The sequence below is a fragment of the Dreissena polymorpha genome, chromosome 10 (genome assembly GCF_020536995.1).
Source record: "Dreissena polymorpha isolate Duluth1 chromosome 10, UMN_Dpol_1.0, whole genome shotgun sequence".
Taxonomy (NCBI): Eukaryota; Metazoa; Mollusca; class Bivalvia; order Myida; family Dreissenidae; genus Dreissena; species Dreissena polymorpha.
Window position 1 is genome coordinate 78,663,566 of NC_068364.1, and position 12,523 is coordinate 78,676,088.

Consider the following 12,523-nt stretch of genomic DNA (forward strand, 5'->3'; position numbering starts at 1 on the left):
CCAATGTTTTGACCAGCTTGCATGATGATTGGGCAAATATTGTGACTACTAGAGTGTTTAAAAGGTTTCTCTATAGCCAAATAAGGAAAACTGCCCCCCCCCCCCCCGGCAGCCATGTTATTCAACTGACCGGAACCATTTCCAAACTCAACTCTCATATCAAGGAAACAAATGTTCTGACCAAATTTCATGAACATTGGGCCAAAAATGTGCCTTCTAGAGTGTTCACATGTTTTCACTATACACATATAGAGAAAAATGCCCCGCCCACTGGTGGCCATGTTTTTTCACCGATCTGGATCATTTTCAAACTCATCCAAGTTATCAATAAAACCAATGTTTTTACCAACTTTCATGATGGTTGGGCAAAAATTGTGACTTCTAGAGTGTTTACAAGGTTTCTTTAAAGCCAAATAAGGAAAACTGTCCCGCCCACTGGCGGCCATGTTTTTCAACGGACTGGAACCACTTTTGAACTCAACCAACATATCATTAAGACAAACATTTTGACAAAGTTACATGAAGATTGGGCATGTAATGTGACTTTTACAGTGTTTACAAGTTCTTTCTTTTTTTTGACCTAGTGACCTAGTTTTTGACCCGGTACAACCCAGTTTCGAACTCGACTGAGATTTCATTTAGACAAAGCTTCTGACAAAGTTTCATGAAGATCGGACAATAAATGTGGCCTCTAGAGTGTTTACGAACAAATGTGGACGGACGGACAAAGACCGGTCACAAAAGCTCACCTGAGCATTCAGGTGAGCTAAAAAAGCAAGGAACCTCCTAAAACAAGAGGGCCAAGATGACCCTAGTTCCCTCACCTGAGAGGAGTCGGTTCATTCAATATTTACCTAATCATGTCAAACTTGACCTAGATATTGACCAGACAAACTTCCTGGTCAAGTTTCATCATTATTGAACCAAATCTCTGGCGTAGGGAGTGTTTTTGTAAGATTTGAAATGGTGACCTATATTTTGAGTTGACCCCCTTACCAAACATCAGACTTTGCTTACAATGTATAATATAATAAAAATTTGGACAATCTAAGGGCAATAATTATGGCATTAATTATGTGATTTTGCTCTTCATCAAACTTGACTGAGATCTTTCAGCAACTTTGATAAAGAATGCTTGAGAAATGTGAACGCTAGAGTGTTTACAAAACAAATGTGGACAGACGGACAGCGGACAAAGACCAGTCCTAAAACCTGAGCAATCAGGTGAGCTAAAAAGTGTGTTTCACCGATCTGAGCCATTTTCCAACTTGTCCAAGAAATCAATAAAACCAATGTGTTTACTAAGTTTCACGATTATTAGGCAAAATATGTGGCTTCTATAGTGTTAGATCAAACGGTTTCTCTATATAGTCACAAATTGTGACTTCTAGAGTGTTTACAAGGTTTCTCTATAGCCATATAAGGAAAACTATCCCGCCCACTGGCGGCCATTTTTGTCAACGGACCAGAACCACTTTTGAACTCAACCAACATATCATTAAGACAGACATTTAGACAAAGTTACATGAAAATTGGGCATTAAATGTGACTTCTACAGTGTTTACAAGCTTTTTCTTTTTTACATAGTGACCTACTTTTTGACCCAGCATTACCCAGTTTCGAACTTGATCGAGATATCATTGGGACAAATCTTCTGACCAAGTTTCATGAAGATCGGACAATAAATGTGGCCTCTAGAGTGTTTACTAACAGATGTGGAGGGACGAAGGGACGACGGACGGACGAAGGACAAAGACCGGTCACAAAAGCTCACCTGAGCAATCAGGTGAGCTGAAAATTCACAAAGGAACTCTTTAAAAAAAACACAGTTGCTAAATTGAGACTCCCATCTTCAAAGCAGCAAGCCAGATTAATGTCATTCTAGAGCCTCCAGCACTGTGGCTTACCTTCACTCCCATCTTCAAAGCAGCAAGCCAGATTAATGTCTTGCTAGGCTAGAGCCTCCTCCACTATGTCTTACCTTCACTCCCATCTTCAAAGCAGTGGGCCAGATAAACTTCTAGCTATAACTTCCAGCCCTATGGCTTACCTTCACTCCCATCTCCAATGCAGCGGGCCAGATAAACTTCTAGCTATAAACTCCAGCCCTATGACTTACCTTCACTCCCATCTTAAAAGCAGCGGGCCAGATAAACTTCTAGCTATAAACTCCAGCCCTTTGACTTACCTTCACTCCCATCTCCAATGCTGCTGGCCAGATAAACTTCTAGCTATAAACTCCAGCCCTATGACTTACCTTTACTCCCATCTCCAATGCAGCGGGCCAGATAAGCTTCTAGCTATAAACTCCAGCCCTATGACTTACCTTCACTCCCATCTTCAAAGCAGCGGGCCAGATAAACTTCTAGCTACAACCTCCAGCCCTATGGCTTTCCTTAACTCCCATCTCCAATGCTGCGGGCCAGATAAACTTCTAGCTATCACCTCCAGCCCTATGGCTTACCATAATTCCCATCTCCAAAGCAGCGGGCCTGATAAACTTCTAGCTATAAACTCCATCCCTCTGGCTTACCTTCATTCCCATCTCCAATGCAGCGGGCTAGCTAAACGTCTGACTATAGCCTCCATCCCTCTGGCTTATTTTTCTCCCATCTCCAAGAAGAAGACCAGATAAACTTGGTATAGCCCCCTGTCCTCTGGCTTACCTTCACTCCAATCGCCAATGCAGCAAGCCAGATAAACTTCTTGGTATAGCTCCCTGCCCTCTGGCTTACCTTCACTCCCATCTCCAATGCAGCAGGCCAGATAAACTTCTTGCTATAGCCCCCTGCCCTCTGGCTTACCTTCACTCCCATCTCCAAAGCAGCAGGCCAGATTAACTTCTTGGTATAGACCCCTGCCCTCTGGCTTACCTTCACTCCCATCTCCAATGCAGCAGGTCAGATAAACTTCTTGCTATAGCCTCCTGCCCTCTGGCTTACCTTCACTCTCATCTCCAAAGCAGCAGGCCAGATAAAATTCTTGCTATAGCCTCCTGCCCTCTGGCTTACCTTCACTCCCATCTCCAAAGCAGCAGGCCAGATAAACTTCTTGCTATAGCCTCCTGCTCTCTGGCTTACCTTCACTCCCATCTCCAATGCAGCAGGCCAGATTAACTTCTTGCTATAGCCTCCTGCCCTCTGGCTTACCTTCACTCCCATCTCCAAAGCAGCAGGCCAGATAAACTTCTTGCTATAGCCTCCTGCCCCAATCACAAGGATCATCTTATCTTGCAGCACGTAGTCCTGGGAACGCGTGAGCATGGTTCGCACATATGGCCTTACACTCCGACCAAAGATTTCGTCGAATTTTGGCATGTCAAGGTCTCGTCTCTCATACCCATTCGAGTTGTCACTACACACTCTGTCAAAATTAAACAAATAACCTTGTTTTTTTTCAATATTTTATTCATCTAGAAAAACAACAAAGTGATTGTCTTCCTTCTACATAATATCAGAAGGGCTACATTCCTTCAGAGTCAAATTTAATTTTGTTTAAAGGATTTTTTCCCAGGAATAGGAATTCCTTCTCTTATGAGATTTTTCCAGAAATGCCTTAATTAATGCAATTTTTCATTAAAATGCATGCAGTGGGCCCAAGGTGAAACAACCCGGTGAACAAACTATTTCTGACTAATTTTTGTTTACAGAGCTTCATTGTAAGTAGCCGAGTGCAGATAAGATAAGTTGCAAAATTAGACAAAATTAGGCTGTTTGTAAAACATGCATGCCCCCATATGGGCTGTCAGTTGTAGTGGCAGCCATTGTGTTAATACGTTTTTTGTCACCATGACCTTGACCTTTGACCTAGTGACCTGAAAGTCAATAGGGGTCATCTGCGAGTCATGATCAATGTACCTATGAAGTTTCATGATCCTAGGCCTAATTATTCTTGAGTTATCATCAGGACACCATTTTACTGTTTCAAGTCACTGTGACCTTGACCTTGGACCTAGTGACCTGAAAATCAATAGGGGTCATTTGCCAGTCATGATCAATGTACCTCTTAAGTTTCATGATCCTAGGCATAAGCTTTCTTGAGTTATCATCTGGAAACCATTTTACTATTTCGGGTCACCGTGACCTTGACCTTTGACCTAGTGACCTGAAAATCAAAAGGGGTCATCTGCCAGTCATTATTAATGTACCTATGAAGTTTCATGATCCTAGGCATAAGCGTTCTTGAGTTATCATCCGGAAACCATTTTACTATTTCGGATCACCGTTACCTTGACCTTTGACCTAGTGACCTGAAAATCAATAGCGGACATCTGCAAGTCATGATCAATGTACCTATGAAGTTTCATGATCCTAGGCATAAGCGTTCTTGAGTTATCATCCGGAAACCATTTTACTGTTTCCGGTCACCATGACCTTGACCTTTGACCTAGTGACCTGAAAATCTAAAGGGGTCATCTGCCAGTCATTATTAATGTACCTATGAAGTTTCATGATCCAAGGCATAAGCGTTCTTGAGTTATCATCCAGAAACCATTTTACTATTTATGATCACCGTGACCTTGACCTTTGACCTAGTGACCATAAAATCAATAGCGGACATCTGCGAGTCATGATCAATGTACCTATGAAGTTTCATGATCCTAGGCCTAAGCGTTCTTGAGTTATCATCCAGAAACCATCTGGTGGACGGCCATATGGACAGACCGACATGAGCAAAACAATATACCCCCTCTTCTTCAAAAGGGGGCATAAATATTAAAACCATAAAAATTATGAGGCTTTGTGATTGGTTCAGAGTAAGAATATCAAAACCATGAGGCTTGGTGAGTGGTTCAGACTTAGAGTATCAAAACCATGAGGCTTGGTGAGTGGTCCAGACTTAGAACATCAAAACCATGAGGCTTGGTGAGTGGTTCAAACTTATTATATAAAAACTATGAAGCTTCGTGATTGATTCAGACTTATAATATCAAAACCATGAGGTTTGGTGAGCAGTGCAGACTTATAATATCAAAACCATGAGGCTTGGTGAGTGGTCCAGACTTAGAACATCAAAACCATGAGGCTTGATGAGTGGTTCAGACTGAGAATATCAAAACCATGAGGCTTGGTGAGTGGTGCTGACTTAGAATATCAAAACCATGAGGCTTGGTGAGTGGTCCAGACTTAGAATATCAAAACCATGAGGCTTGGTGAGTGGTCCAGACTAAGAACATCAAAACCATGAGGCTTGGTGAGCAGTGCAGATTTATAATATCAAAACCATGAGGCTTGGTGAGTGGTTCAGACTTAGAACATCAAAACCATGAGGCTTGGTGAGTGGTTCAGACTGAGAATATCAAAACCATGAGGCTTGGTGAGTGGTGCCGACTTAGAATATCAAAACCATGAGGCTTGGTGAGTGGTCCAGACTTAGAATATCAAAACCATGAGGCTTGGTGAGTGGTCCAGACTAAGAACATCAAAACCATGAGGCTTGGTGAGTGGTTCAGACTGAGAATATCAAAACCATGAGGCTTGGTGAGTGGTCCAGACTAAGAACATCAAAACCATGAGGCTTGGTGATTGGTTCAGATTTTCGTGCTGTGTAAACAAAACTTTTGTGTGTATGACACTTGCCTAGTACTCCCCGTTTTTTTCAGTGAAAAAAATTTTAAACTAAAAAGAAAATCACTGGAAAACCACACTTTAAATATCATCATGAAAATAAACAAAATGAAGTAAATAAGCTGTGTCTGTTTGCAGTTATCATTAAGGTTGAGTAACACCTTAAGGGGATGTTATTTCATTTATGTAGGTGCTTGGATGTGATAAACAAACAGTAAAGAAGTTAATCGAAACAGAAACCAACAAGAAACTGTCGGAGACGGTAGATGCTCCCCAAAGTTTTTTTTGTCACAATATTGCACTATATATTCAGATAAAAGGAAACATCTTGAGGGGCATAACTTTGGACAAAATAATACGATGGATGGTTTAGCAACTTAAAATTTCAAAGGGCCATAACTCTCTAAATAAATAATCTAACCAGAACCCACAAATTATATGCACATCTCCTTTTGGTAGTGAAGCTTCCCATAAAGTTTCATTGAATTCCGGTCATTACTTGCTGAGAAATAGCCCGGACAAGAATTGCACTATATGTAGAGTTAATGGAAAATTTCAAAGGGCCATAACTCTGTGAAAAATCATTTGACCAGAACCGGCTGATAATATGCACATCTCCTCTTTGTAGTGAAGCTTCGCATAAAGTTTAATTGAATTCCGGTCATTAATTGCTGAGAAATAGCCCGGACAAAAATTGTGCACGGACGGACAGACACACGCACTGACAGACGAAGCGGCGACTATATGCTCCCCCCATAAATTTTAGGGGAGCATAAAAATTGAGCAATTACACAGGTTCATTAAATGAATGAACCGAACAAATACGGCTTTTTTTTCAAATTATTTTTTCAGAAAGGTCAATGATGTGTTTTCTTAATCTGATTGATTGACCTCCAATGAAATTACAAAATCTTTGGTCAAAAAGAAAAGTTGCGCAATCTATGCTAGTGTACACGTTTCTTAATAATCTCTCCAGTTGTGTCCGAACTGATTTTTTTTTAAATTTGTCCTACTGGTAATGCGAACCTATTCTTACCCTTGAACTTACCAAATATCAAAAACCTACAAACTGTTGCACTCTCAGACGAAAGAAAACATACTTACACAACAACCCAAAAAACACAAAAACATAACAACAAATATAACCATCAATTTTCTCTCTTTTGAAGTTTTGAAGTACTGCCATTACCAACATAAGCAAAGTAGTAATTGGAACCCCACAAACAAAAAATACACACACAAACACAAATAATACAAAAACATTACCGATTATTCTCCCTGGTGTAGTATTCCCCATATCTGTGCTCCGACAGCTGGTACACAGGGTTCATGATCTGACTGTTGAGAACTGTACATCGGTGCATCATGTCAGCCAAGCACTCGTACATATGACAGTTGATTGTGCAGTCGTGACTGTTAACCTCAATTGCAACTGGAAAGATCTGGCCGTTCATCTCCGTAAGAAAGAAATCAATGCCTGTAAATAGAAATTTAAATTCGGCATGTGCGATTAAAAATGTTCCCACTTGCAGAGATTTATCAAGAATTTTGATTTGATGAATTCCAGGACTCACATCTTTGAAAACAAAAAGTCCCAGGGGAATTTATATTCCCAAAATTAACTGATGAGTCCTGAATTTTTTCAGGTTATAAGTCGCACAAGATGCGTTTCCTTATTTCTAACATTTTTTCTAACTTTGTTCTATATGTAAGACACACTGTAGTACATGTATAAGACACACATACACTATCATTACATTTATCCTAATACGCTATCACTTGAAAAATCTATGAAATGTTAAATGCTATTATATGTTCAATTTCAGATTGAAGATGACTGCCAAACATTATTAATGTTGAAAACATTTTGTCCTTAGTAATCTCACATAGTCACATATGTAAATTATTTTAACTGATCCAGTAAGCTTTATGAAAATTATTATAAGATTAAATAATTCTATTTTCTATTATGCGTTTACATATACGTTTGCTCTTTTAACCTCAAAATTTTGGTAAAAAAACATTATTAGAACATTCTGTTTTATAAGTGTCACAATAAATAAATACAATGTATTATAGTAAGGGTGTAACAGCCCTAGATTGTTCTGTGCTTTGTAGTTTTTCTCTGTGAATACTGATAAAAACAAGAGCTGTCACCATAGGATGACATATGCCCCCTATAAACGCTTTGATAGAAGTTATGAGCATTTTACAAAACCTAAATACTAAATCCTTAAAATGCACTAATTGACCCCGTGACCTAGTTTTTGACTCGGCATGACCGATATTCGAACTTGACCTAGATATTGTCTGGATACAACTTTTGACCAAGTTTGGTAAAGATCGGATGAAAACTATTTGAATTAGAGAGCGGACACAAAAAGTGTGAAAGACTGACGGAGAGTGCGAAAACTATATACCCCCTTTTCTTCGAAAGGGGGCATAACAATAATGAGAATCAGAATGATTGATTGCCTGTTATTAGGGACCTATCAGCAATGATATATTGGCTCATGTCAATCCCTTTTGTCAAAACATTGCAGTCTACACAATAGGTCAGTAGACATGCTAAGCATGTTTGCACAACACCAAAAACAAAACAATATCAAGCTTTGTCCGGATTTTTTGTTTAATAAATATACAGTCCAATAACTGTTTCAAAAATGACTTTCCTAAATGACTGTAACAATAAACAAACAGCGTGTTGAAATTTAAAATTAATTTAGAGGAAATGTAAATTACAAAGCTTTCACAATATGCAAGTAATTTTATTAAAATTAACCATGAACACTCAATATTCTTTGCACTAAAAAATGTTTATACAAATATCAATACACCCAAGCTTTCCATGTTGATGACGTAAAGTTGTACATGCATAATTTTTCGCCTGCTTAGATTTGGACAAATGATCAACATGAAATACATGAGCACTGTTAAATTATTCAAGCTAGAGATTGTCATGTTAACATTAAAATTCGGAAGTATGTTTAAGATTTCTAATTTAATTATGCACATGTGAGAACTACATAAAACACAGACCAAGACATCTTGATTTTGTCTGACTATTACTTAGGTATGATGCGTTTTATCATTTTTAATTTTAATGCGTTCGAGTCGGACCTAGATAAATCTCTGCAGAGGTAAAATATTGACAAATTTGATATTGTTGTTGTTTTGGGAAGAAATGGCAAATATGTTCCGTAAAATATCAGATTTTTTGGAGTCTATAAATTGTTTTAATACACAATCTCAAATAAGCTTTGCAAATGGCAACCCTGCACACTTCCATCTGAGCTAGGAGACACGCCCTCACCTATGATATCAGTGTAGCCTCACCTATGATATCAGTGTAGCCTCACATTTGATACCAGTGTAGCCTTACCTATTACATCAGTGTTGCCTCACCTTTGATATCAGTGTAGCCTCACCTATGATATCAGTGTAGCCTCACCTATTGATATCAGTGTAGCCTCACCTATAATATCAGTGTAGCCTCACCTATGATATTAGTGTAGCCTCACCTATGATATCAGTGTAGCCTCCTATTCCGCCCCGTTGCTGCGCAGTCATCTTCTTCTCTTCATCCATTATAGCTTGTAGCACGTCCTCTGTCTTCTTGCGCACATCGCGCTCGATGTTACGACGCACGGTCGGGTCAGTGATTCCAAACGCCAGCAGTGTGGCGTCAAGAGTCTGCAGGACTGTGTTGTTTCCATTGACTGGCGCATCTTTTGAGGCAACGCCGCACGTAATCTAAACAGAAACAGAGAAAATTTAAAAATGTATAATACACTTGAATGCCGCACATTATCAAGACAGATGCATAGAATATTTAACTATATGATAAAAAGTCATTTAAATGTATAAATACACTTGAAAGCCGCACGTAATGTTAACAGATGCATAGAAAGTTAAACTATATGCTGAACAGTCATACAAGTATGTGTGATAGATACACTTGATTCCACCAAAAATCCAAAATGATCTGAATTTCTGTGTTGTCTGTCCGTCAGCTATGCCTTCAGAAAAACAACAAGATAACCATGACAGCACTAAGGTGCTAAACTGACTACAAGTGGCACAACAATGGTCCAAGATGTGACCTTGCAGCTCAGTTAAAATTATTTTCACTAAGGTAACACCAACATTCAGACTCAATCTAATCCAAATAAGGTCACACATGAGGTATTGAGACGGGGATTTTTCTCACATTTGAAAGGTTGACCTTGCTTTAAATCATGATTGACCCAAATACAAGCTTGGCTTAATTATTTTGAAGATAAACATTCTGAAACAACCATCATTGATTGATAAACAGGGGTTCTTAAGTGCTATCAAAGTTTTTTCAAAGACATGTGTATTCTTTCTTTGCCTTGATAGTAGATATTGTTAAGAATCAAATTCTGGCAAAATTGCATTATATCGAGAAAGTGGTCTCTTGTGTGTTTTTCAAACATTTGACAAAGTGCACGCTTTAAACCCAATTTGACTTAAATTTGTAATTTGCCTAGATAGTGTCAATATTAACATTCTTTCAAAGTTGTATCAAGATTGAGCCTAAGCTGTGTCCTTTAGACTGGTAACAATCTGATAGATGTCAACTGTGCCCTTTAGACTGGTAACAATCTGATAGATGTCAACTGCACATCAATTGCAAGCCACCGTACATTTACTGATAACAATACAGGGTTTTTTTTTGGCCCGATTTTATAGCCGAAATTTGGCTATGTTCCCAATCCCAAAAAGTATACTTTTTTCCCAAAATGTGGCAAAAAATTCCCATTTGCCAAAAAAAAAACAAAAAAATAAAAAATAAAAAAATAAAAAAATTTTTTTTTTTTTTTTTTTAGAAAGAAGTCTTATGTGTATTTTATCTCAATTTTAATTCAATTACATCTAACAAAGTATCATATGATTTTTTTCTTTTAATTTGAATGATTATAAAGAGTTAAATCAAATTTAGTATTTCCCTAATCAGTGGACTTTTCGTGTGGAAAAAAAGGCTAATGAATTTATTTTCCCAATTTCATGAAAATGCCGATAAAATTCCCAATTTCAAAGCCATGGGCTATCTTCCCACAAAGTGGAAAAAAAAACCTGCAATATCTTACCTTCTGCACTTCAGTGCTCAGGTTAGAAAATCATATTATTTTCCAATATTTTTTGGCTTAAGGTTCATGGGAGGGATAAAATTCGTTAAAACTTTGCTTTGGTTTTTCTTCATTCAATGTGGTACAATATGGTCAAACTATATATCATTTTAAAGGTAAAGACGGATAGAATAACATAAACACATTTTTGTCATTTAATATTTGTTTGCTTTATTCATATTTTTATTTAAAACCAATACATTTTTACACTAATTTACAAAATCTCTATCTAAAGTTAGGAATGATATGCACGACCGTACGTTGAATAAATACAAAGCTATATACATATACAAGGTCAAGTTAGCAACATTTCACAGAAAATTATTGTCAGAAAACAAAAAATGAGTTATTAATCAACTGCATTTTTTGGATAATTTTCCTAAACAAAGTTCTAACAATAACTTAACTGAACTACTTTTTAAAAATCCAGGTATGGTGGATAATAAGAGTCACCATTCTATTTCAAGGGCTTAACAATTTTGCTATAACCAAATAGAAAATTTTAAACCATCTCAAATTGAAAGAAACTGCAGACGACATATAAAATTGTAAATAAATATAAAGAAATAGGTTTGGCTGGGTAGAAATCATTGTGATAAAAGGAGATATTGCTCATCAATAACAAGATTATATGAGTTTTGTGCAGACGACTCTAGAAATCATAGTTTTACATAGAAATACACAGTTAGGTATCATGGTTTTTTCTTTCTTCCTTCCTGAACAACAACTGTCCTTGTACCGTTTTGAATAATGTCAGACATTCCCAAAAGTATTTTTAGTCCACAGGACATTCGATCCTGTGGACTTAACAAACTTGCAGGACCGGACTGGGATTCATAGGACCGAAACATCAGGTCACCGACCCAAATTTATTGAAATAAACATAATTGGGAAAATGTAATGGAAAATAAGCAACACAACTGAACACTAACAAATCGCAAAACACTTGCAGTATTTTTACGTAAAATATTTAAACCAAAAAGTTGTTAAAAACAAAACAATTTCTCAATTTAAAATAGTTTAAATACATGGTCAATTAGTAGTGTACATGTATACCTGCATGCAAATTGCTGTTTAAACAAAAGTTGTCAGATACTGATCAGGGCGTTTTTCCTTCTTTAGCAGGGACCTTATATAGGCCCCTTCCCCCAATATAAAGGCCCCTTCCATCAACTTAATGTCTTTAAAATCATGCATATTTCCCAAAATGTCAAGTTCACCTTGGATTTTTTTCCCCACTTTGTTAGTTTTCTGGATGTTCCCCCCCCCCCCCCCCCCCCCCCCCCCCTGAAATTGAAGGCAAGGCTTTTTCCTAACATTAAGAAAAAAACATTTCTGATAGTTAAATGACTGTCAGTGAAGAGTGTAAATAAATTATTTTTCCACAAAAAAACATTTATATTTGTTATGAATTAATGAAGAACCTAAAACAACAGAACACATGTGGAATATCAAAAATATGCGTAAAAAGACTAAGTTTTAAAAGCAAAAAGCAATATTATTATCGGTGTACCGAAAATTTCATTAACTATTTCCCGGTCGCGAAATTATATGACAACTCAGAATTTTACTACAAAAGTCAATAAACTGGCCACAAAGATGAACACATTAATGAAAATGCACTGTAATGCGCAAATTTGAACCGAAACAAACTGCTTATGCCCGGATTACAACGATCTGAGTTACAGAACGTATTTTCATTTAACCGTAAACACTATTGACATATTTACTCGGAAGTGTTTTTTGCGCATGCGCAGGAACATTTCATGAATGTTAACAAAAATAAGACGCAATTTTTACTGCTCT

At 37.5% G+C, this 12,523-nt stretch overlaps 1 protein-coding gene across 1 annotated transcript in view; it reads right to left on the reverse strand.

Moving 5' to 3' along the window:
• LOC127847010 (carnosine synthase 1-like) overlaps positions 1-12,523 on the reverse strand; it is a 78,635-nt gene that overhangs the window by 13,672 nt on the left and 52,440 nt on the right. The window contains exons 10-12 of the mRNA XM_052378499.1: positions 9,089-9,320; positions 6,834-7,044; positions 3,150-3,363 (exon numbers count right to left, since the gene is read on the reverse strand). Coding sequence (XP_052234459.1) covers positions 3,150-3,363; positions 6,834-7,044; positions 9,089-9,320 — 657 coding nt within the window. The remainder of the gene's footprint in view (positions 1-3,149; positions 3,364-6,833; positions 7,045-9,088; positions 9,321-12,523) is intronic.